This window comes from Lutjanus erythropterus, chromosome 18 (assembly GCF_056507025.1).
Source record: "Lutjanus erythropterus isolate fLutEry1 chromosome 18, fLutEry1.hap2, whole genome shotgun sequence".
Classification (NCBI taxonomy): domain Eukaryota; kingdom Metazoa; phylum Chordata; class Actinopteri; order Lutjaniformes; family Lutjanidae; genus Lutjanus; species Lutjanus erythropterus.
The window spans coordinates 9188433-9214284 of record NC_139334.1 but is presented as its reverse complement, the minus strand read 5'-3'; the positions used below and the strand labels follow the sequence as shown (position 1 = coordinate 9214284).

Sequence of the window (25852 nt, the reverse complement as noted above, 5' to 3'; positions counted from 1 at the left end):
TTGCAGATAATAAATATTCTTGGACTTGTGTCATGATGGAGACACTCTGCATTCCAAAGCAAACCATGTTCACCTATTCATAAAAAAGCAGAGCTGTTTCATACACATGAAAACACCTTGTTTGGGAGCAGGTTGTTGCTGCCAGATCTGGACTTACATTGACCTACACCAACAGTAAACATCTCAAATCTGTCAGCATCTTCTCTTCTGTCTCTCTGCGTGCCTGCCTGACTTACACATTAAAATATGTAACTATACACCAAAGCAACTGTTTGCTTAGAAAATGATTGTATGCCAAGATTTTACCCTGCTGATTCACTTCGATCATGGGAACAGCTATTATTTTCTTCCACCCTTGTCCATTTCTGTCATTCTTACTTTGTTCCTCTCCAACTCTGTCTTTCAGATCCAAGCCAGATTACAGAATCTCGGTAGCAATTTGCAGAACAAGAGCAATGACATTGAGGTTCTGGCAGTAAGTCATTTGTTTGTTTACCCCTTCTTTATCCCTCCCAATCCAAGCTCCCCCTTTTCTGCTCTCCCACCTTATCTCTTGAATTCATGTGTGAAATCACAGAGCGAGGAAAAGCGCTTTTGATAGCTAGAACAGCAAACATCAGTCGGCGCAGCCCTTTTATAGTTATTTGCCCCGCGCTAAAATCCCCTGCTGGAGGTAAGAGATGGCTGTGAATCCATTCCAGTCGCTACAGAACAATGAACACTAAACAGAAGGCAGCAAGCAAGCGTGTCATTCTGGGGGATGTAAATGGCTGCCATATTGAGTTTATTTGTGGTTGCGTTGTAGATTTATGGCCAGATATTCTCAAAGTAAATCAGCCCTGCTTGTCTTATTTACCATGTCGCTGCATATTCCAAATACATTTGTCATCCCTGCTGGGGTCTGGACTGCATCAGTGACGCAACACAAGTTATTGAAACATAACGGGCATAATCACCTTGATTCCAGTAAGCAGTCGCACAGGCCTGTAAGTCTTTGTTGTTGAATGTCAGCATGCTGCTTGTCTGTCAGTCAGACTGGAACACAACACTATTCATTTTTCTAATGATAAACCCTGGAGTCCATTAGGTCCTTCCTGTAAAAGGGACACGGAGTGCTCTCAGGCCTGGACAGAACCTTGTGAAAGTGGAACTCTAAGTAATTTACTGATGTTAGAGTGGGCTGGATTATCTTGTGTTGAAAGAATTACACAACCTATTGGGCAGCGGGTGCAACAGTTGATATTTTTAGCTTGGTTATGAATACAGTATTTGGCAGCCCGAGTGGCCACCTCTATTGTTAAGATATCTGGAGTGGACTTTTACATGAAACCCCGATTCCAAAACAGTAGACAAAATATTTAAGGTTCAAACTGATTTAATTAATTTTGTAATTATACATTGATTGTGAATTTGATGCCTTTAAGCCCTAATTTGAATAGCACAGTACAATCTACCCACATCTCCCTTTGATTTGGACCCCCGCCCAACCATTCATCCATCCAACTGTTCCCAAGTGGCCACTTCTAATCAAAATGTGTACTCTTTTGTGTTCTGTACATTTGTTTAAGTGTTGTGACATGAGACAAAGCTCTATTGTGTTTTTGTGTAACGCTGCTTGTTTTGTGTCCCACAGGTGGACCTGCAGAAGGAAACACTGATCAACTTCCTGTCTTTGGAGGTTAGTTTCATTCTGGGTTCATCAAGACCTTTGCACGGTTAATAAAAAGCTACATCCTAATGAAGGGCGGGAGGCAGGGGGGAAGTGGAAAGAACCGCCAGTAGAGGTCAAGGTCCGAGACAGGAAGAGGGGATCCCGTCTCCTTCCTTACAGCCCTGGCTGATGAGGAGTGGAGTGAGGGAACACCCCTGCTTTTTCCTACAGCCAGGGAGACCTGCTAAACTTACTCACATATGGGACAGACACATACTACAGTTAACAAAATGCATATTTGAGAGGTGTTAATATTCACATTCCAAACTCCTGACCACGGCTGCACTCATAAAAAGCCTCGTTCCTAGCAGCAGAGGTTTAAAAAAAGACTAATTATATTGTGTGAAGAAACATGAAGAAAGCTGAAAAATGCTCTTAACACTGCTGTTATATAAGGAAAAGCCTCTGCTCCCTAAATGAATGGGCCACCTATACAGTCAGAAACTCACAGCAGCACATGTGTCAAAGAAAACACTTTCAGTATATAAAATGCTTGACAATACACAGTGTGTGAAGCCAGGCGTGCAGGAAAGGCCTGTTTTAAATATGGCAAATTACCCAAAGTCACACAAGAAACCAAAGAACTCTATAAACCCAGTGTAGGTTTGTACCCTCACTGCTCCGCTACTCTTGACATGCAAAAATATACTCCAAGGCTGCAGATGAAAAACCCTGTTTATTCCTCCAAAATGCTGTCCACCTTTCTGTTAACAAACATAAAGAAAATGATGATGTGTTGGTCGCAATTTCTGACAGTAAAACTAAACTGTACCAAGGCTTTCTTTGATGTCTCCCGTCTTGCGTGCAACACTGTGTCCCCTAGCCTTCCCTCTTTCCCATTTTGTGGCTTTAACCCCTGCTCTTTTTCTTTCTTTGCAGTTTGATTGTGAAGACCAGTTCAACAGCAGCGTGAAGACCCTGCTGTCTCGTCTCCCAAAGCAGCGCTACCTGAAGTCCATCTGTGATGAGATTCACCATTTCAAAATTATGAAAAAGTATGTTGAATGGCTTTCCACATTTGTATAACCTGGAAAAGAGAATACATGTTGTCACCTTTTAGTAGTAAAGCCATTTTAGTGCCTCTGAGAGGATATAGTGTAGTTCAGCGTCTGCTTTGAGCTAAATGTTAACATACATGTTTAAACATGTTTACCATGTTTACCATTAACAATTCACCTTCTGGGGGGCATTAATGTTTCAACCAAATTTGACTAGAATCCATTTGTTGAGACATTTCACCACAAATGTTGAGCCCCTGGTGGCACAAGCTCAAGTCAGGAGATCATTAAAGTTATTAGAAATTATCTTCTGGGGACTTTCAGGACAATTCTGTCCATTCAGTATTTGTTAAGACAAACACAAAAACCTGCTGGTCAAGGCAATCCATCCAATAGGTGTTGAGATATAAGCGGTGGACCAACTGACCAGTCTTCAGTCTGTACAACTGTGCTGCTAGAATGACTAAAATTCAGTTGCCAGATTACCTACATTTTGTGCTCTGGAAAGGAAGCTGTAAATAGTTTGTGTTTATTGTGGTGATACAGCAGTAAGGAAGCTACAGTGAGGAGATTTTCCCACTGGCTGTCCTCTAAATACTCCGATTTAATGAACAGAGGCAGTTATTTGTTGTTTATTATGTAAATCAATGTGAAAAAATCTGATAATTAGAGCACGCAGAAAAGATTTAAGTGAGAGAAAATCTTTACCATTTCTTTTGAAACTCCTTTTTCATCTGCACAGTCTTGTTTTTATCATCAAAATGTTTTTCTATTTAACTTTTTCTCACTCAAAATTAAAGAAACAGCTGGAACTTGAAACCGTCAAGACATTTTTCAAACAAACAGCTGAAGACATCTTGTCTCAGCAGGAGCCTTCATGGAAGACGAGCCTTAGACCCCATGTCCTCGCCACATGTTTTCAGCCGCTACTAACTTGCTATTTTTATTAAAATGAAACCTGGGGCAAACAGTGGAATACATTAAAGACCACTTAAAAAAGGCAGACTTCCTTTTACGGGCAGCTGCCACTCCAAAGCTCCGACCAAGCCCACGCACTCCAGGTGTAACAGTGACAGTCAGTCCTTCAAAGGGAACTGTTAGACGGATAACTACTGCCTTGAAGAACATCAAATCCTCAGCTGATCCCATTTCCTGAGGTGAAATCTGGAGAAGGATTAGCCTTGTTTGGTCTTCTGATGTCTGTCTCTTAACACCCAAGTTGATTGACACTGAGATCGCGGCACAGGGGGGCCGTGCTCCATCCATTACTGCGGTTTTGGATGGAGTGCTTTATTCCCAAGTTTCCCAGCAGAATGTTTTTTTTCAAAGCCCGGGCTAAATCCTCAGTGTTTGAGCTTCCAGTGTTGTGACGCTCGTGAATGCCCATAGAGAGCAACCTCTGAGGGATTCAGCGGATTTTCTCTTCCATGAATGAGATGGTAACAAAAAAAGAAATCAAAGCTTCTCTTTCTGGCTTTCTGTCCGCCTCTTCCAGAGCAGTTGGTTTTAATTTCCTGTCTCTGCTGTGTGTTTGATTTGCCATTTAGGGGGGGAAAAGTCTCTGCTGATAAATGAGCGTCACAGAGGCAACAATGGATATATTCAGCATGTGCTTTTATGTGTTTGTTTAGTTGCTTTCAGCAAATGCGGGGTAGAGGCAACTGAGGCCAGATGAGTGGGGTAAAGGGCTCATGCAATCACCTTGCTGCAGCAAGACCATAAACTAAACTTAGCAGTCACAGACACTGAGCTCTCCTTTCAGACAGAACTACTGTGGGCAAGGCCTGTATGTCCTATAGAGATTTTCAAATCCCATTTTTTTCTTCCCAGTGCTGATTCCAATACCTGAATACCTGCTGATCCGTTAGCAGTGCATTAAAAAATGCAGAAATTATTATTATTTTTGAACAGCTGTTTACTACTAAACGATATGTAGTCTTTCTATCAAAAAGTGTAATTTCCACATTAAAATCCTGAAAACGGGCTCCACTGCTTCTACCTTATTAGAAACTCCAGAATCTATAAATATGCAACATTGATCATATATTAAGTTTTCATGCTGGACACAAGATGTCTGTGAAATCCATTCTCAGTGTATGTACACTGGTGACGTTTGAGTTTTTCACGTCACACTTGTTAAGTTGAAAATTGGATCAGGAGTGACTTCCAAACTAGTTGTGATGTCACAAATCATTCTTGTAGGCCCGCCCTTTAAAATCAGATTCTCAGTGAGCACAGAGAAACTTTGCACTTTCAGCAGGCGAATATGAAAGCAGCCTTTTACTGTCAAACTCTGCATATACATCACTCTGAACAGTGAAGGTCAAACACCCAACTACAGGAACAAGAAGAAAATAAAAAGTCGAGTGGTGGGGGACTGTCCATTTCTTCTCTGAGGACTTTCTTATCCTGGACACGGACTCTTGCCAGGGTTGAGTCTTGTGTTATTTCAACAGGACCGACCTCTTAAGCCAGAGAGATCTAAGATCTTGGAAACCCTCCCGACTGAATTTCATTGTCCTGATTCTGTGATGTCCCATTTGGAAGTTCTCCATGATGTTTTTAATATTCTTCTGACTCTAACTGTAACTGACAGATTTTGTCCTCTTGCAGGGTGGCTGTGGTGGTCTTGTACAGTTACAAGGACGACTACTACAAGATTCTTCTCTGAAAACCAAAATGTCCCACTGGCCTGAGGGAACGTCCCGCTTGGCTTGAGGCTCAGTAGAGACAGTTTTCATTCCGGGACCTACAGTATTTGCCTGAAGATTGACAGATTCATACCTTTTTCATTTTGAAAACCAGAGCCCAAAAGACGTGTTTTTTTTTTTTCTTTTTATGTTAAATTGTTACTCCACCTCAAGTCCTGAACTTTCTCAAAATCCTTCAGTGTTTTGTGGTCTTTCTCAGACAAACGTGGACAAGAGGTTCACTGGACTTTACTGCCTTAATAGAACAATAGAAGTAGAAAGAAAGAGGGCTTTTTACTGAAGATAATGTGTCATTAAGTGCAACAGTTTTACATTTTTAAGTAGCAATGGGATATATAGTAGAAATAAATCGCTTTTTTCCCACATGAAGCTGTGATTTTGTACCTTTTTCAAGATGCAGATTCTGTAGTGTCCTGCTTATGTTACTGAGGCTACTTAGTTTGATTCTCTGAAGGCTTTTTGACACATCCAAGGCCTGGGAAACTTACCCTAATGTTTGCTTTATTGATCTTTCCGGAGAAGCTTCCTCACCTTGAAGTTTATGAGCAAGCTTTGACGAACAAGTCAAAACAACAGCCCAGCCGGCACTGAGGATTAGCCAGGTTTCCAGGTCTGGCCTGCACGTCTTTGTGTTTTCCAAAGAGTTTTATTAGCCCACTCGATAGAAGAGAGGTGTACTTGCTCTTTGGTAGCACTTAAATGTCAGATGACCCCCCTCAGAAACAACCCCTAAACACATCTGCAAGTGCTACTGAGATAAGAGAACAAGCTCAGTAAGCAAAGGGAAAACGATCAGATTTAAAGTAACTAAGAGGAGACAAATTCCCATTTGGAGCAGAACTCCAGGACCAGATGTGCATGAGCCGACAAACCACTAACGGATACCATCTTGGATGACATCACAGCACTTTAGGGAATTGTTCCTCCAACCCAGTTTAAGTATAACCAGTGCGTGCAACTTTGGTTCACACATTTATTTTTCAAAATAAGTGTAAATGTTACAGTTCATCATCTAGGAAACATATTTACAGGGTTTGCAACAGTGAAATAAATAAGGTTGTATAGAATATAGCAGATAGAAATGGTAAATAGTCTACAATGTACAGCAGCTTTGGCTACCAAAAGTTCATTTTTCAAAAAAAAAAAAAAAAAAAAAATCTCAAACTATAGTATTAATAAATAAAGCTATGTGAAAAAATAAATAAGGTACTCTTCTGTCCTACTAATTTAAACTACTTTTTTTTTTTACACAAAGAAGAACAAAGAATTGCGTAAGCTTTTACAGTCGCCTCTTCATTTTAAAGCACATGGTCATGATTCAAACAGACACAAACCTACTGAGTTACTAAAACACTTCAATATAAATTGGTCTCCAACCAATTTTGGCATCAGAATTGTGTACTCTTTGTATTGAGAAATTGGCACTGGATTGAGAACTCTGATCCAAAACCCTTTTTCTATGAAACCCTGGTTTGTTTTGTAATGCTTCTCAGATTCTGTCCTTCCCCTGTTCTGATCAGATTGGTGCGGAGCCTCTAGCTGCAACAGCATGTTCACTTGAGTGGTTTAACATCTCTGTGAGCTTAATATGCCTATCAAATCCCCTGATTAGGCCTTTATCCCTCCAAGAATCCCACAGTGAGCTTTCTAAAAAACACTGGCTCCAAAGAAAAGTGCTACGTCTCTTTAACATGCTCTCATTTTGTAATGTGTACCATAATGTACAGTTACCAGCAAGCTCCCCTTACAGTCTAACATCCCATAATTCACTTGAAGAGTTGATGAGAACCATCAGTGATGCTATTCAACGCAATCTGTTCCTCTGAAAGGGATAGTTTGGAATTTTTGAAGTGGCGTTGCATGAGATACTTATGCATCCACAGTATAAGCTACAGAGGATGGCAATAAGCACATCCCCAATTTGAAGAAGCAGCAGGAGTACTGCTGTAGGAAGCTATGCTACTGCTGTGGACAGGGTCAGCAACAAAACAACTTTTAGCTACTAAAAAAATCAACATCAGTTTATATTTGGAATATCTTGCTTTACTTCTTTAGTTTGCCATCAGACAGCCTTTTTCAACAGGAAATCGCTGTTTTATCGCTCTCTCTCCAAAGCCACCAAACTCCATAGCCAAAATGTCAGTTTTGTCTCACAAAACACAGGAGTTGTTCTACCGCTACCTTGATCAGTTAGGTTGTTATTGTGTGACACTGGTGAATCCAAATTATCCTCTCAAAACAAGCAAAAACACACAAAAACAGACAGTGACAGACTGAGGCAGTGGTAGACCAACAATATTTTGCTAATTAAGTCTGGTAGAGCGTGAGTGAGAGAGCGATATTTGGCTTATATAACATTGGTTTCCTGGTGAATATATTCTAAACATAGTGTACACTTGAACTTATATTGATTTTATTTATTTTTTTTTTTTTTTGTTAAATGGCTAAAATATGTTTTGCTTCTGACCCTTTCTATAGCAGTAAATTGCTTAGCCTCTAGCTAGCTAGCAAATACTCCTTTCCAAACTGGGAGTATGTCAACCGCCATCTACTGTAGGTAATACACCGACTATGGATAAGTATAACCCCACTTTGAAAAACTTGAACTACCCCTTTAACATATTCCTGCTTTTAGATTCCTTGATATAGCCAACACGGTCCTTAAATGAAAACAAGATCTCAACAAAGAAATGCATTAAGGCTGTAGAATTAAGGCTTTAAAATGAACCATTACTGACGATCGCTAACATTCGGTGTGAACAGTAACTTCACACACATACACACACACACACACACACACACATGCACAGCTGTGGATGAAGTTATGAAGTGAGTCAAGGTATCAAAGACATTCCTCATAGGTCCAGATGAAGCATCTGGCACCATTTTGTCTCCGCTGCAGCCTGGATGAACATCAGTCCACTTTAACTTCGACTCATTTTTGAGATGATGAAGTACGATTGGCTCCTTCTAGACGAGGCTGAGTGGACAGACGAAGACTCCTGGCTACCAACTGTGGACAAGTTCAGAGAGGGAATTCACACATTTCACTTTGTAGAATTGTGGTTTGTTGTCGGTAGTTTTCTGAATGGAATGGCTCGGGTCATGTGAAAGTAGAAACAAGCCTATTATTTGGGAAGCATGTCCTTCCTGAACTTGATCGGGAGGGGGGGAATGTTTGGACTGGCATTTTCAAAATGTTTCAATCTGGCCCCACGGAGACACCCATAATAAAAACGAGAGGTGGCCAAGAACAACACTACAACAAGTACAAATACTGTAGAAATATACAAAAACTAAGAGGAAAACCACACATTCTAAAGCAGGGGTTTGGATCTGGGGGGTCTTTATAAAGCCTGTTGACTTGTTCTGATTTGGCTGCTGAACCCAACGTGTTCCAACTGGATTATCAGTTCCTTTGGCCTCCCTGCTGATGAACATGATTCCATCCTTGAAGCACTGCTGAGCTCAGGGGGGCATCATCCTCTGCGCCCCCTTTAAACTACAGCCCAAACCCCTGTCCTAAAGCTTTTTATGCTCCTCTTATTGCCTCAAAGTTCCAGTTTCAAAGGAGGCAATAATAATAAGCAATAATATTACAATGTTCACAGTCAGTCTGATTCTGACAGAGGAGCCACTCTGGCTGCCTCCCTCTCTGTTTTAAAGCAGAGTCCTTTATGTGTCCCTGTGTCCATCCACCTCCCAGCATCTCACTCCACCCAAGGATCCAAACGCAGAAGAATATGGACATGTGGTAAAAAAAAAACAAAAAGAAAAAACAGAGGCTGCTTGTTTTGTCTCTTGCAGAGCATCCTCAGTTTTACTGTCACACAGAGAGAGAAGGGTGGGAACAAGGCGGCGCCCAAGGTGTGTGTGTATGCATTGTTGCACCGATCACCTTGGATACAGCAGTATAAGAGAGAGTGGGAGGTGTCGGACAGCTCTGATCTACATGGTCTGAGCGGTGTTGTTAGCGTGGCGTCCAGTCGTTGCCCAGGCTCAGCTTGGCCCGAGGGATGGTCATCTTGTCCACACACGGGGAGCTCATTTCTGGAGAGAAGTGGATGATGCCACAGTCGTTCTTCACATTCTGAAATTTGTTCTCCTTGGAGGGTTCCATGTAGACCACTGAGTTCTTGTTTACATGCTTCTTTAGGATCACCGTCTAAACAGGAACAGGAAAAAGAACAAAATCCCTCATTAGGTTGAAGCCACAACTGACCCTTCCGAAGTCCCGCCCCCTTTTGCTTTGTGCTCCAATAACAGTTGAGCGAGTTGAAAGAGTTGGCAACACTGTTCCTGTACTTAGATATGCTACATGCTAGGCTCACATATCTTGAAAAAAAGATGGTTAAAGGATGTTGCTGGGTGACCTGTAAAAGTGGCATTTATAGTTACATCTTAAGAAAGCGTATGTAAGCAAAACACTAGCTAACTAGTTAGCTAACTAGCTGGCTAACAATTGATGTAAATTAGCTAGCTGTCTCTCCCTCTCTTTCTCTTTCTGACACTATAATCTCATTTCATGCTAGACTTGGACAGTTTTCTGATTGACATTACCTTGTTCTGGTTGTAGCAGAAGCTGCACTGACCATTTTGAGTCAAAATAATGAACTGATTTATGTGATTTACAAAAGACTTCTCACCTTCTTTGGTGCACTGTAGCAGGACATCTGCACCCACTTTTTCTTCTTGTTGATGAGTAACGCCACGATGAGGAAAATGATGATGGCCAGCAGGAGACCTGCCAGGATCCAGGCTGCTGATTGGTAGATGAGGGCCATCTCTGTCTGGCTGGGGTAAGTCTCACCCAAACCTGGCTCATCTGTGGGACAGAGACATCGTCAATATTGGATATCCGTCTCACAGAAAGCTTTTTCATTACTGTGCCCGCAACATTTACCAAATTCAAATTGAAAACAGCTCATTTCTTTGCTTTTGGCAGAGATCCTGGGTTAAGACTGAAAAATGAACACTGGATGTCTCGAGAGGGATCATGTTTAACCAGTGCTCATTTATCATTATTGTTTTAATTCGGCATTAATTAGTTAATATACCTTTCAATCATTTTTCAAGGAATTCCAAACACCATCCATTAGTATAAACATTTACAGAGTTTGGCAGGGAGTACACACAGTGATGCCAGTAACTTGAATGGGGTTATTACTTCACAGTGTATGAACATAGAGTCAAACAAACACTCACACTCACACTTACAGGCAATGTAGCGTTATCAATTAACCTATTATGCTGCATGTCTGGCTGGGGGATTTGAACTCAGAAACATGCAGTGAGGCGACAGAGCTAACAACTGCACCACCGTGCCAGCTGAGTACAATTACATTTATTCTGTAATTTAATTACATGTAACTAGTTACTCGAGTTAGAGTCAGCAGTTGGTATAAGTTATATATAGATTTTATATAGGTTTTATATAAGTTTTTAAGGTTTTTCCAGAATTTTGAATCACCGCAACTGTGGGAGGTCCTGGAGCATACGGTCATAAATATCCACAACAAATTTTAAGCTGATGGGTCCAGTGGTATGTGAGATTAGCTGTGGACAAACTATAGCCCCATCGATCTAAGCCAGGAGGAGATGATAATATTGCCTACTGCAGCTTTAAAGGGAATATGAAGTGGGGATTTAATGAGCAGGTACCTGTATCAGCAATGATGGGCGGTACAGTGACAGTGGTGATCCACACTGCACTCTCCACTGTAGTAGTGACCGTTGTCTTGGGTGCGTTGGTTGACACCATCACCGGCACTGAGGTTGTAATTTCTGTTCAAACAGGAATACGATCCATTACTGGTGTAATATAAAGCATTCCAGACATAAACATCTCTGTGAGTCAGTGTACGAACTACCCGGTGTCTCACTTGATAAGCTGTGTTCAGAGGAAGTGTTCTCTTAAATTCCACTGTACTGCTTTGTAAAGGCATTACGTAAAAAGCTTTGTTTTCCACCGGGCAAATAACAAAAACAAAGGCCTGGTGAAACGGCTACATATCAGGGCGAACAATGGGAGCCTATGCTGAAGTTTTCCTCTATAGGAAAAGCTGACATGGAGCTTTGCCTTCCTGTGCTGCCACACAGAGAGTGTTTGCCGGCCGACTCAGCCGGGGACAGGAAACACGTGTGAATGTGCGGATGCTCGAGGAATGTTTTTGCTCTGAGTGTGTGAATGTCACATGGAATGTTGTTACGAATGTGTTTGCCAGTGTAGCGCCAGAGTGGCTAATGAGCAAACACATACACGCACATTCAGTGTGGAAACCCCTCAGTCACACCCTCTTTTTGACATGCAGCATTATGAATTATAACTTTCCCAACAACATGATGTGCCTTGTTCCATTGGTACCACTTACTAGAAAAAAAGATGACAACCTGACAGCTCTTGTTCTCACTTTGTGGAAGTGTTATATAAGCCAGATTTACGCATGCAATGTAAACCACATTTAGAATGCATAAACTCAAAGTTTTAGTCAAATCAAATCAAGTCAGATTTGATTTATATAGCCCAACATCACAAATCACAATTTTCCTCAGTAGGCTTTACAATCTGCACAGTGATCGACACAGGGAAAGGAAAAAACTCTGGTCCACTCAGGTAAGGAAAAAACTCCCTCCAAAAAACCTTTGACAGGAAAAACCTCAGTGCAATTTTAGCTTAATAAAAATACTCAAAAGCTGAGTCTAAAGGCACAAATACTTATAAAAGGCAGCTTTCTCTTGATTGAGACGTACCTAAATACTCACCGAGACAGTGTGGGCAGCACTGGCCCTTGCGTAAGACAGGCACCCTGCAGTTGGCAGCCGGACAGCGCTGAGAGAAACACTGAATGGTGCCGTTGTTGCAGGTGCAGCTGGTGCAGGCGTTTGCTTTCCAGGAGTCTCCCGCCAGCAGCACGTCTCCATCGTTGGTTATGCAGTACTCCTGCTGGCTCTTGTTCACTGGCAGCAAGGGGCTCTGTGTCTCATCTGTGGTTACACACAGATACAAGCAGGGTTAATAATGAAAATACTCAAATGTTAAAGTGATAGTTCAGATTATTTGATGTAAGGTATGAGGTACTTATCCACAGTCAGTGTATTGCCTACTTTAGATATATATAGATATATATATATATATAGCCAGCGAACCCCCAGTAAGGAGAAGCAGAGGGGCACCAGCACAAAAGCTAATCAATGAACTGCTGTGGACAGGGTCAGCAACAAAAGGTATTTTAGCTGCCTAAAAAATCTGTATGAGTTTAAGTGTACGCTACATTTATAATATCTTCACAGTCTTTTGTGATGGGAAACCTCTGTTAAATAAGGCCTCCAAACCAACCAAACTCCACAGGTGAAATCAGTCATTTTATTTCACAGAAGACTCTCTTTGAAGTAAAATTACTTCACCTTTGGTGTTTGTTTGGTTCTGACAGAGTGAAATTTGGCTTATAAAACACCAGCTTCTAAAGTACCTCTTTCTGCTAAACTGTCTGCTGCAGTACAATGCCGATTGTCCATGCTGGTACTCTTCTCTGCTTCTCCAAACTGGGGACACACTGACCGCCATCTACTGTAGATAATACACTGACTATGGATAAGTACCTCATACAACCCCACTTCAAATAATCTGAACTATCCCTTTAAGGTAAGACATGGAGCTGTGTCCAAGGTTATGTTTCAGCCTCTTTCCTCACTTAATAGGACTTGGCAATGTAAGGTCAGAGCCTAAGTTTAGCTTGTAGAGAATAGCCATTTTCAAATAAAAACCTTAATTTTGTCTGAGCTGTACGTAACTACATGGAGAGGTCTCCTTCCGTTTAACTCTTGCATTTATCCCTGCTGTAACATCTCAATCCGCAAAAGTTATAGGGCCTTTAGGGTTACTGTTTGAGATAAGATGCTTTACTGTATGTTAAAAACAAACACAAGTGACTCCATATGGCAGATGTCAGCTTCAAGGCCTTATCTCTGTCTCATCAGACCCCTGCAGGCCTGAGATCTATGGCCTTCTCAGGACCAAAGACTTCATTAGCATGTATACCCTACAGTAGTGTTCATACATCATAGGGCCTGTCAGTGAGATGTGTATTATTCCCACATTCCTGGTGACCAGGCCCATACATATATCAAAGGCCGGCCTCTGACAATCTGCTTTTGTGAGGGGAGATGCAGCGATAAGGCGGGCCGGCATTCTCAAGGAGCAGCTCTCAGGCGCAGTCATGCATTGCTGATTTGTGGGCCTCATGCTGGGGGAGTGCATGGGATATGTTGATTCTAAGTGTATGAGAGAGGCTTGAGTGTTTGGGTGCACTTGTAAATAAAATATGTGTGTGGTTTTGCGTTTGTGTCAGAGTTTATTCCCATAACCTGGGGAATAGCACAGATTTAGCAAAATCAGTTACATTCTTGCCCTTCCAGCTATGAGAGAGTTATGATGAACCTCCAGTGCAGGCCGCTGGGTGAAAGCAGTCCACATGTGCTACTGCTGCCTGCCCGGAGGATCACTATGTAAACCCAACCGGTCTTGGCTGGTTTCTTTATGAGTCTGTGTGCCTGACATAAAACTGCCTGACAGAGTGCAACATACAAGACCTTCCGAAACCACATGCTGATAGCACATCCAAAACAGCTATATACTGCTCTGCCCACTACCCCAACTGCTGACACCCCCCCCCAGGTATTTTTCTGTCATTGACCCTTCCTAAGTCCCACACTTTTTGCTATGTGCTCCAATACAACTGAGCAAGCTTGGTACCCAGCAGAACCTCAGTCAACTTTCTTCTCTTTTCTGTACTTAGATAAGCTATGGGCTAGACTCGTCTATGTCGAAAAGAAAACCAAATTTTGAAGATATTTATTAGATGTTGCTAGGGGACTAAACATAACATACAATAATCATTCAAATCACTCAATCTCAAATTAGCAAATGTTAAAAAAAAAAAAACACTACTAAAACACTACTATATATGTTGCTTTTATGGGTTGCCCAGCAGCATATTTTCAAAATGTGGTTTTCTTTTCAACAGAGACAAGCATAGCACATAGCATACTTACGTACAGAAAACATAAAAGGAGAAAGTTGACAGAACTTCCACTGGGTAACAAGCTTTGCAGGGATGACGTATTTTTGTAGGCGAACCCAGAACTTAGCATCGCTCTGGTTCCCTCCACAAAAAGCCAATGGGATTTTTCCACTGGATTTTGGACTAATGCAGAAATTAAGCTCTGTGGCAAACATAAGTTTATGAAGCTAAAACATTTTGTTAAGCAGGATAATCTTCATAAATAAACCCCTTTTTTTTGGAGCATAAATGCAATCATCAGAAGTAAAAAGCTAATGTAAGGCTATAAATGAACTACGCCATAACTAAATGACCAGTGTTCAGCATGATGATGTTTAAAGTCCCTGACAACCTTTAGCTCTTGTTAGCAATTGCCTTTTTAAACACACATAAAAGAGTGTATTTTGGAAAAAACGTGAAAACCTCTTAAGCTTGACCTTATTTCAGGCAAATAACAAAAGACAATTTAAAAATCCACTGACAAGCCAAGGGAACCCGAAGTGCTAATATGCCAATTCCCTTCAGTGTTTTGAGACTCATTCCTGAAGCACTCTATTGGAGCACAGATTAAAAAGGGGGACTTAGGAATGGTCAGTTGCCTCTGTCTCCCTGTACCCTGGCCATTTTCCTCTTACCTGGGCATACGTGGCAACAGGTGTCCTTGTTCCTGATTGGTGTCTGGCAAAGAGCAGGAGGACACACTTCAGTGTCACACAGGACACGTCCTTTTCTGCAGGTGCAGCGTGTGCACTCGTCCAGGTTCCAGGTCTCCCCCTCCACATAAAACTCCCCCCCAGGGGCTCTGCACACCACCATGTCCATCCCCTCTGGTTGACCGCTGCCTGACTCATCTACAGAAGAGGAGGAAAGGAAACAGTCACGTTTGTGTTCTGCTATCAAATTCACATTCTGCTCTGTGCCAAACAAACAGTCATTCAGCCCATAACAATAAGTGCAACACCATCTCGAGAGAGTAAACAGAGTCAGAGGTTACGAGAATAAGGATGCATGGGAGACCACAATATCCCTTAAAAAGAAGCCTCGGGCAGTGTGGGGTGGTGTCCAAGTTGTGTTTTGACACTAATTTAGTTGAAAACATCTTTCTGTCCAGCAGAGTAGCAGACATCTGCAAAGAGTTAGCCTGTTGTCCCCTGACTGCAACGTGTGTGTAGCTCCTGAAAGTTGTAGACATTCTTTCACTCCTAAATATTTGAACAGCCAACTGAGTCACTCCTCCATAAATATCCCGCATGAGTTGGAGGGTTGTGGATAAAAACGTGTGGGTGTGGATCAGTGTGCCTTCCATTTTTAGAGAAACAGACACAGACTCTTTGAGAGTTTAAGTGGCCAGCAAGTCCAAGGCCTAAAAGCTAGCTAATGATCCAAAGCTTTCGCTTGATTGGGCTGTGAGGATACTGTGTACTCTTGCCAGATGTGTGTGTGCGTGTAAGCAAGTATGCATATTAATTACAGCTCGTTTCTTACAAATAATTGAGTGCCAAAGTGAGTCTTAAAACTTTTGTTTTTTTTGTATGTTGAGACATGCAGAGTGGTGACCATGATTCGCTGTTTTGTAAGTTGCTTCATGAGACTTTTTGAGAAATGATACTACACAAGAAACAGCCAAAATGATTTCACACCAGTGGTAGTTGTGTTTTTAAAATGAGGATGAGAAGATTTTTAACTCTTTCCCTGCCATTGACAAAATATATCGTCATTTAAGCCACAATGCTTCCCTGTCATTGACGAAATATCTTGTCAGTTGCTGTCTTTACTACAGGGCGGTAGGGGACGCTGTGATGGATTATTTGACAAAAATTTGTCACTCGAAGAAGAAGAGAACCACGGAAATGAGCAGAAGAAGAAGATGATGCTATGTAGCCTGAAAACATCTGTTGCTCAGCGGCAGATCCATGGGGCAGAGAGCACCATGACCCGGGAACAGAGCGAGGCTGCTCGTGCTGCAGTCCCCAGACCTCCACAGCAGCCGGGACACAGCGAGGCTGTGTTCTCACTGTGAGTGAGAACAATGTCATTATTACCAATAGGAATAATGGCCAAAACTAAACAGTAGGGCTGACACCTTCTGGTCGGTTGCTTGATTGTCTTATTTTCTTATTTTTATCAGGAGAAAAGCACTTCTCATCCATTATTTTCCGGGACAGAAGGTACATTTGCATTTCTTAGTTTAAGTAATAGGCTCAACACTACTTACTACATTGCTTGGCTCCAAACTTATTGACACCATGTCAAAGTACCAGCACAAATCATCACATTGACCCCAAACTTCAGAGGACAGAGAGCTGCCTGGATAAAAAAAAAGTTTATTTCTGATAATGTGCGTGTGCATTTTACTTTGTTGGACTGTTTTTTTCAATGAGGACCAGTCGGTAACCTCACCAGTGGATCTATACCAGCTGTCTGTGAGCTGACTTCAAACTTCCAAGCTTTAACTTCTGGTATGTTTTATATTGTTTTAGGGTTTTTATTTTGTAGGTCATCTTGTTGAATTTGGTGTTAGCATGGTCCCACAGAGGATAGCCACATTAGCTGATGTTGGACAAATGTTGTAATATTGAGGGACAGTAAAAAGACTGTGTAAACGTTAAACATCATTTGAAGATAACTAAATAGTGACAGTAGTAGTTTTGATGCCGGCAAGTGTTTTTTCAAGTTGCTTTTTGAGTAACTTCCTACTGCAGCACTATGTTAGCTCAGCTAGCATTAGCTTTGCTGTTATATAGAAGCTGTCACTGCTCGGTGATCCTTGCTGTTATATTTGTGTGTTTTGGAGCGGCTGCTGAATGTAAATGTACTTGATAGACATGCCCTAAAGTTAAAGATACAGCTACATGTATCAGTATTAGTATTAGTAGCCCCAATAACATGGAATGATCCTTTAAAACTGGATATAAAATAAAGTCACGTCTAAATTCCAGAGACATACCCTCACACGTAGGGCAACACTGGTCAGGCCTCACAACTGGATGAGAACAGCTGGGCACGGGGCAGGATATGAGCACGCACATCTCCCGTCCGGAGTGGCAGTAGCAGTCACGACAGCCGTCATGCCAGCTGTCACCTTCCTCGTATCGGTGCCCGTTGGAGGTGAGGCAATAGCTGGGCATTGGTGCCGGGGCAGTGGTGCTTGGGACATGTCCACTCTCTAGAGACACAAACATGAAACACACAGACATTACTGAAGTGGCTGAGGACTTGTGCAAAAATTCAGAAAGCAACATAGCCTGCTCTGGGAAGGAACCTTGTAAATTCACTGTGGAAATTTCATTAAGTACATTTATGATTTACAGTAAAAAGGGCCAGTATTATTGTCTTAGGTCCAATTTCATTAGAGGCTAAAGTGAGATCTAAGTGGTTATGGTTCCATCTACTGGGAAACGTTTGATCCTCCTTTATTGAGTATTTGTGTCCCAATGGTCAATTCATAATCCAGCCACAAAAACAGCTTAATGAATTTCCCACAATTTTTGTCAACTGAAAAAAAAAAAACAACTAAAAGGCAGAGATTTACTTTATGAAGGATTCTAGCTGCCAGTAACAAGGCCCCAGCATGTGTTAAACTCAGCAGGGCTGTTAAAGATTGTGAGAATCCACTGGGATCTGGAAAAAAGCCGAAGTGAACAGTGGAACGCTGCAGAGTTCAGGCAGATGTTTTGATGTCTCTTCACTTTTATGCAAACCATAAAATAAAAACACACACACACACACACACACACACACACACACACACACACACACACACACACACACACACACACACACACACACACACACACACACACAAATAGTACTTCCAAAAAAAGTTCCCTATCCCTAAATATTTTCACAGTCCGGAGAGTTTCACAATCAGGTAAACAGCAGGTTATTTGCAGCAGGTACCACTGTGAGTGTGTCCCTCTCTTTGTGGAGATGCACTGATCATCTCACCATGCAGGAAAACCATAAGTATATTTGAGGCTGAAATATTTATAATACAGCTAAATGGGCAAAATAAACACATCACATAAAATGTGGCGGAGCATAAATATGGCATCTGCATTCTTGCTTTAAACTTTAAGGTTGAGGGAATCTAATTAGAGTTGCACACACAGCCTCTGCTGGATAAAGCTAAACACCAACAAGAACCAAAATAGGCATGCATGAAAGTCTCCACAGTAGAGCAGCAGAAGGTCACAGGAAATCAAAGCTGCAGCTCAGTGGCACAAACTCAACTCTGCTAACAGAACTCGCCTGTCTCCTTCCACCAGCTAACCTATATACTGCTTACAGCTAAGGCCGTATGGTGCTACTGTATTTATGTATCAGGCTGTAACTCTTGATGTATAACCCTTAAGAGATAACTATATCCATATGCCATATCGGGATAGGGGTTAAAATGTATCCATGAATACAAAGTGATGAGTAAATTTCAAGATAGACTCCTAATTTGATACTGAGATTCATTATAACCCCTTTCACATATGCAGTCTATCTCTGAAATGTTCAGGAACATTTCCTGAATGGGGTCACGTGTGAATAGGAGCAGGGATCAATATTCTTGGAAATCTGTACCTCCAATTTTCCACCTCAAAAACTGAGCAAAACTTTTGCACAGCTGCAGACTGACAGGTATCTAGAAGAACAGTGGTCGAAAATGCAGAACAAAAAACTCTGGCAATCTTCACTGGCAATCAGAGATGTATAATTAATAATAATGTACAACAACCTAAATCAGGTTATTTTGGAAAATAAATAAATTAAAATGACCAGATGAAGGTCATTGTACCAAAACATTTAACTAGAAGAGGTCACTCAGTAGAGTGAAGATGAAACCTGAAAAGAATATTTGAATGTAACCTCTTTGTAATTGGCAAACTTCTGATGAACTGTAATTTAATTACAGATTTTTTGCAATAACTGTAACAGATTATAATTATATTTATTGAGCAATATAATTACATGTAAGTAGTTACTCTCAAGCACTGCTAGTATCCTATCAGATATTTGTGTGAAATTTTGTCATAATTAGCACATGAATTCTTGATTTATGGTCAAAAACGTGTTTTGTGAGTTTAAAGTGACCTTTGGACATTTGTGCCAGGTTTGAAGAAGCAGTAAAGGTAACATTGCAGGGCCAAGCATGTTAGGATGACATCCATCTGGCAAAAGAAGCTTTCACATGGAGCGAGCAAACTAATCACCACCCTCCACTAGAGACGAAGACAGCTCCTCGCCCACCATATTCCTGGACGAACATCCGACCTTGCCCCATCTTCTTCTTTTTCTGTTGAGTTTGATGGCAGCTGCCGTTCCTAAGTGTTGCATTACTACCAACTGCTGGCGTGTCCCTTGCTCCCTCTGTTTCCACGGCATGAGTGAAAAGGTACATGATAGAAATGTTCCTGAATGTACCTGCATGGCTCAATAGGCAAAATCACTAGCAGTGTCTAAAGGGTTACCCCAGGAATATACCAAGAACTGTGTGTGAATAAGCCTTATGAGTGATTTTGGAATGAGATTGGTGGCCCACTTCATCCTCTTATGACCATGACTATCTACAATAAGGTCACGGGTTTCGGGACCATGCTCGTATAGCATTACATTTAATGGCCAGCAGTTGCTGAATCTTCAAAACACAGACCAGCCTCCTGACGAATGTATTGTAAGTGTCTTCCTGCCTTCAGAGATCAGTCTCTGACAACTTCAAAGTCAGCTTACTTTGTGTATTTTACAACTCAAGTAGCCTATTGAATGAATTCTTCTAGCTAAGTAAAGAACCTACACGGTAATCATCTTGTGAAAGCACCAGTAATCATCTCCAAACTTTTGTAACATTATTGTCATTGAGCTATTACTCAGTCAGAAATATTGCCTTGGATTTTGCAGCAGCTCAGTTACCTTTACACATGCAGATGGAGCAGCCTTTCCTGTTCTGCCGATAGCCGTCGCTGCAGTGCTTGTCACAGGTGAAGGGAGGACACTTGACACAGCGACACATCTCACAGCCATGCTTGTTCCTCCTGCAAAGCAACAAACATACATTTGATGAGGCACACATATATGAAACTTGACTACTTGAAGAGTGTGTCAGTGAGTAAACAATGCCATGCCTGTGCAGCTCAAATAGCTTCAACATTGTGTCACATTTAAGATATCTCCCAGATGAAAAGGAGTCTATGGAGCAGCGTGGTGTTGTGAGTGAAACCCAGATGCTCAAGTCTGGTATAATCAACATCTGGACCTGCTTTCTCCTCTCTACAGTATATTAGCTGCCCTTAAAGAAGGCCAAATAAAAAGCCAACACGTGAGCTCCCTGTGGTTTGCACGTCTTACCGGCCCAAAGACTCTGGATGGAGCTATCTAAAGCCAATTCAGATGCTTTCAATTCACCCTGCTGCCATCCTTATTACTCCAAAAGCCTTTGGCGGACATATAGGAGAACCAAAGAGCAGCGGCCAGACAGGAGCTAATGTAGGCATCAGGGCAGGAATTTCACGGCTGCTACAAAGTCCATGGCCACTGTAACCCTTCTGTTTGGCCTTGATGCCCTGCACGCACTGGCCCAGCTGAAGTTCTCTTCTGCTTCTTTCCTGTCACACCATTGTCTTTTGTTGAGATTCTGACTGAGTAACAGCAAGTGAAATGCTTTGCACACAACCAGTGGTGGGTTAGATTTTGAGTCTGGTATGAAATGCTCGAAGACCAGACTATTTAAGTATGATCCAGTCTTACAGCAGAGAAGGAGAAAGAGAGAGAGAAAGTGCCAGTGTGGATGAGTGTGAGAAAGTGAGTGTTCAAATGTGGACAGAAGTCTTGATGTGACAAAACTTTGTTTGATCATGAAGCTGGTGTTACTTTATGTGGTTCACACTGCAGACTGAAGACTCTGTTAACAGTGACAAACAGCTAGATATGTGTTGCATATGCTTGTCTCCTCTGTGGAACGTGTATTTTTATTGTGCTACTTTCCATGTGCTGTCTCTCCATCTAAAAGCCCATCTCTGCCAATGTGATGAAAAAAAATTCTGATAGTTTCTGTAGGTTACTTAGTAGGCTATCTGAAAATAATAACTTAGTATCTCAAAACAATGAGAACTTTTGTAAAATAAGGGCATGACACCATTTCATTATTTTAAATAGTAACTTCTTATTTCAATAAAGTTCCTCATAACTACTTACAGGATCTTTTTCCATATTGAAATCATTTTAGCCTAGCTGCCCTGCCATTTGGCCTTTGTGCCCTAAAAAATGCCTTCAAAGACCAAGTGGCCTTGTCCCTAAAATGACAAAATTCCAGGCCTGGAAGGCATGTTGACTGGGGAGCACAGAAAGAAAGAAAAAGAGATGATGCTGTTCACTGATTTGTAAATTAAGCACCAATTTAACTAAACTGACCATAAAGAAAACTTGAATCAAATGAATGAAGAGATATGCTCACATACAAAGAGAGAGGAGCAGTAGCTGCAGAGACTGGAAACAGTCTACTTGTATCTCATTATCTGTCTGTAAAAACATAGATGAGCTGCAGGTTGATAAATTGTAAAAACCTACTGTTCTACACTACCTACACTTGTTCTCAGCTCTCTTTCTACCCCCCGCCCCCCGTCTGCATTCACTTCTCTTTCAACCACCTAGCCTCCCTCTCCAGCTCTCTTTTTCAAGGTAAGTGATGATACCTATTTCATGAAGCAGTGGCCTCATTAGACCTGGATAATTACTCCATTAATCTTCATCTGCCATGGCAGCATAAATAAAAGAAGCACTCGAACCCATGGACGGGTGCTGTGTCCCATAAAGAGGACAGAGCATGTCAAGCTCAGCAAATAGAGCACCCTATCTATGCTGAAACAGCAATAACAGCCATTGAAACAACATTGTGAGCGTTTGGCCAGAGCCTCACTGTACAAATACAGAGACAGAGAGTGCTGCGACCTTAGAGCAAGGCTTTGTTTAAAGATGGTGTGTGGAATGCCAAGCAGCGCTTTGGGCTCCAGGGGGATAGAGGGGCTTGGGGAGGCACTGGGGGCCCCGGCCCTGGGACTGCTGGCTCGGCACAATTTCCAGTGTGCCGCAACTGTGATGGCCACAAAAATGCCATTCATGACCTGTGAGGTCAGAGTGATGATTTTGAGCTATGAAAAATGGAATACACATCTTCAGTTGTAAGAGCTACCCTGAGAATTCACTGTATTCACACAGAGGTCATTTTCCTCTGACGTCACACTCAGGGTGAGAAGCTAAAATGTTGTGCAGCTGCATTCCAGGTTGCAAGTCATACAAACATAGAGAATTAGGCCATATTTCAAGCTAAACTTCCATATTTGATAACTCACTGGCTAACGTTCACATTCAGACACTTCCTGGCTAGAAGTGTCATTTGACAGTGTGACATGATATGGATAGGAAGGGCGTAAATTACAGTAATTCTGAAATATCAACATACATTTTGGGTATATTTATTTAACACTATGCCTGGAAGTAAAACTCACTGGCTGTAATCAAGCTTGCATATGCAGGCTAACATTAACATTAATGTCTCGCTGTGTCTTCACCTGACCTCAGAAATGATCTGGTTAAGTCAGTAATGTCATGTGAAATTATGCTCACGGGAAGACTAAATTCTGTGTAATGTTCATTCAGATTACATCAAACACAAGTGGTTAAAGTATGATAAGGAAAATGTAAGCTAACAAACTGGCAGCCCTGTTATAGCTGCTTAGCTTACACACTTGGACAAGACATGATTGCATCTAGTGCCTCTCACTTCCAGGCTTAAATAGACATGTCCAAGATGTGTGTTGATATTTCAGAGTAAATTTAACCCTTTTTCTGTCATATTGTGTGACAATATCAAATGGTAATGTTAGTTATTATCTCACAGTAACTGGTGCGTTATCATATGTGTTAGTTTTAGCTTGAAACATGGCCAAATGTCACTGCAAGTTTTCACTGTTCACTGTCTTTTCAGTTGCTGATCAATCAGGAAGCAGTGAAATGATAATGATTTGTCAGATTCTCTACATGTCCATGACTTGTAACCTGGAACACAGCAGTACAACAGACATTTGAGCTTCCCACTTTGAGGGTGATGTCAGAAAAGAAACATTTTGACTGTTAACACAAGAGAATAGTGCTCAACATATGGCTACATAGAGTTTACAAGGTTTACATTCATGCTGTTTTTAAGTCCAGCACCTTCAGTTTTGAATATGTACATCATTGTATACACACAGGATGCCATCTATACATCCAGTACTGTATAAACACAGAGGTCCTTTGTGCCTTTTGTTTCTTTGTGGTGGCTGCATGCAGAGATCTTGTGTGAGAGGACAGATCTGCATTGTAAGGCTGGCAAGCTCTCACAGGATTTCAGACTTCTGAGGGTAGACCTAAACAGCTGCTTATGAAGGATAAAGCCAGGACTTCCTGCTCTTCTTTTCCCCACAGGGTCCTTGTCCTCTCCTCTCCTCTCCTCTCCTCTCCTCTCCTCTCCTCTCCTCTCCTCTCCTCTCCTCTGTGCACATATCGGTCCCATCTTGAGCCGTGGCTCCACGCAGCATGGTTGAGATACCAGAAGAATCCCAACTGTATACGTTTCATAAAGGCTGCTTTTGTCCTGATGTGTTTTTGATCGTTGTTTTGAGACGGAATGATGATTTATGAAATGAGAGTGGTGCCTGGGGACCAAGCGTCCCGGTAGAGAGCGCTTCCAGATGTTTGATTGGGTTAAATGGGATTAAGAGGGAAGGAGTTGCAGGGGGGCTGAGAGGCTTGTGAGGACCTCACAGTGAATTGCTCACACACAAACATGCACACACACTCAGATTCAAAGACCTGGGACTGGCCACCAAGGTAGGCCCTTTGATCTTCCATGCCACACTACTGTAGCAACAGCCAGATCTACTTCCTTTTGCCCAGGACCGAACAGACACTTGCATCACTTGAAAATATAAGCCTTGAACTACTTATCAAACCATTAACATCTGAAGGGATAGTTAAAATTATCTGATGTGGGGTCGACTCACAAGTCAGTCTCTGGTCTCATTGCTCTCTCCAAACCAACCACACTCCATGAAAGAAATCAGTTATTTAACCTCACAGAACAAATGAGTTGCTGCTCCATCACTTCCTCGACTGATTGTTTGTGTTATTTTGTGATTTTGTTGAATTCGAACAATCAATTTAAAACCCCAAACTCACACAATAACACAAAAAACTAATTAATCAAGTTAGCAGTAGACTAGCAGCTCCTGTGTTCTGCCAGCTAAAATGACTGATTTTGCTCATAGAGTTTGGTTGGTTTGGAGAGAGGGAAATTAAGCTTATGTAACGGCACTTTCCCATCAGAAACAGCTGTCTGAAGGCAAGGCAGAATGTCAAAAATATTCTTAAAAAAGCATACATTTAAACTGGCACTGATTTCTGTTGATGGACCTTTTGTAGGTGGTTAAAATGCAACCATGCAAACATTTTCTCAGGTGTAAAACTCTGGTATTGTTGGAGAAAAGCGCTCCACATGTACATTGTCCATGATGAAACTTCTGACGTAACAGAATTTCCAAAGATACTTATCATCTTAGATTTTTCAGTCGTATGCAAAGTGTATATATATACATATACACGTCATATATATTTGCATGTCACGTCACTGACAGCCACAGATGCCTTTAAAGCAGACTGAAAAAAAACAGATGACATATGAGTGTAGGTGGACCCGGGGGATGAGAAACCCAGGGGTTCATTGGGTGTACTTACACATATCCATAAGGGCAGGTCTTAGTGCAGGTCAGAGGTCGGCACTTGGGCATGGGGATGCTGCACTCGCACACCTCACAGCCAAAATCATCCCTCTCATATCCCATCGGGCATTGCAAGGAACAGTATTTTCCCAGGTCAGGGCAGGAGTCATCTGAAAGAGTTGAGGGAGAGGTCATCCAATCATTGGCACAACAATCCATCAAAAGGGAAAGGCATGAGTTGCTATGGAGCTGTCTCACAGGAATATTCTTGTGATGGAGAACCTTGTAAGACTGCAGCCACGGACACCATTAAGCTGTCATGAATATGAACATGTCAAAACCAAGTGGGTGCCAAATTTGTTTGACGTCAGCATGAGCAAACAGGTAAACACAGAGGAGAGCAAGTCAGAAGAAATGAATCATTATCATGCTCCTGCAAGTCAGTCCCTGAAACTTAAACCATTTAAAAGTGGATGGTTTGGATTATTTGATCTGGGGTAGTAAGAGGTACTTATGGATAGTGTATTACCTACACTAGATCGTGGTTTGCATGCCCTCAGTTTAGAGAAGCAGCAGGAGCTAAGCAACAGTGTCAGCAACAAAAGGCATTTTAGTGACTTAATAAAGGTCCACT

At 41.7% G+C, this 25852-nt stretch overlaps 2 protein-coding genes across 2 annotated transcripts in view; one reads left to right on the top strand and one right to left on the bottom strand.

Annotated features, from left to right (window-relative positions):
• Positions 1 to 5502, top strand: part of eif2ak4 (eukaryotic translation initiation factor 2 alpha kinase 4) — a 30085-nt gene extending 24583 nt beyond the window's left edge. The window contains exons 36-39 of the mRNA XM_084741937.1: positions 407 to 475; positions 1634 to 1678; positions 2591 to 2706; positions 5323 to 5502. Of these exons, the coding sequence (XP_084598063.1) occupies positions 407 to 475; positions 1634 to 1678; positions 2591 to 2706; positions 5323 to 5380 (288 nt within the window). The 3' untranslated portion in view covers positions 5381 to 5502. The remainder of the gene's footprint in view (positions 1 to 406; positions 476 to 1633; positions 1679 to 2590; positions 2707 to 5322) is intronic.
• A 3247-nt stretch (positions 5503 to 8749) lies between these two features.
• LOC146310609 (cysteine-rich motor neuron 1 protein) overlaps positions 8750 to 25852 on the bottom strand; it is a 45376-nt gene continuing 28273 nt past the window's right edge. Inside the window, exons 8-15 of the mRNA XM_084742883.1 lie at positions 25235 to 25388; positions 20378 to 20499; positions 17427 to 17645; positions 15115 to 15330; positions 12183 to 12404; positions 11082 to 11204; positions 10067 to 10245; positions 8750 to 9585 (exon numbers count right to left, since the gene is read on the bottom strand). Coding sequence (XP_084599009.1) covers positions 9391 to 9585; positions 10067 to 10245; positions 11082 to 11204; positions 12183 to 12404; positions 15115 to 15330; positions 17427 to 17645; positions 20378 to 20499; positions 25235 to 25388 — 1430 coding nt within the window. The 3' untranslated portion in view covers positions 8750 to 9390. The remainder of the gene's footprint in view (positions 9586 to 10066; positions 10246 to 11081; positions 11205 to 12182; positions 12405 to 15114; positions 15331 to 17426; positions 17646 to 20377; positions 20500 to 25234; positions 25389 to 25852) is intronic.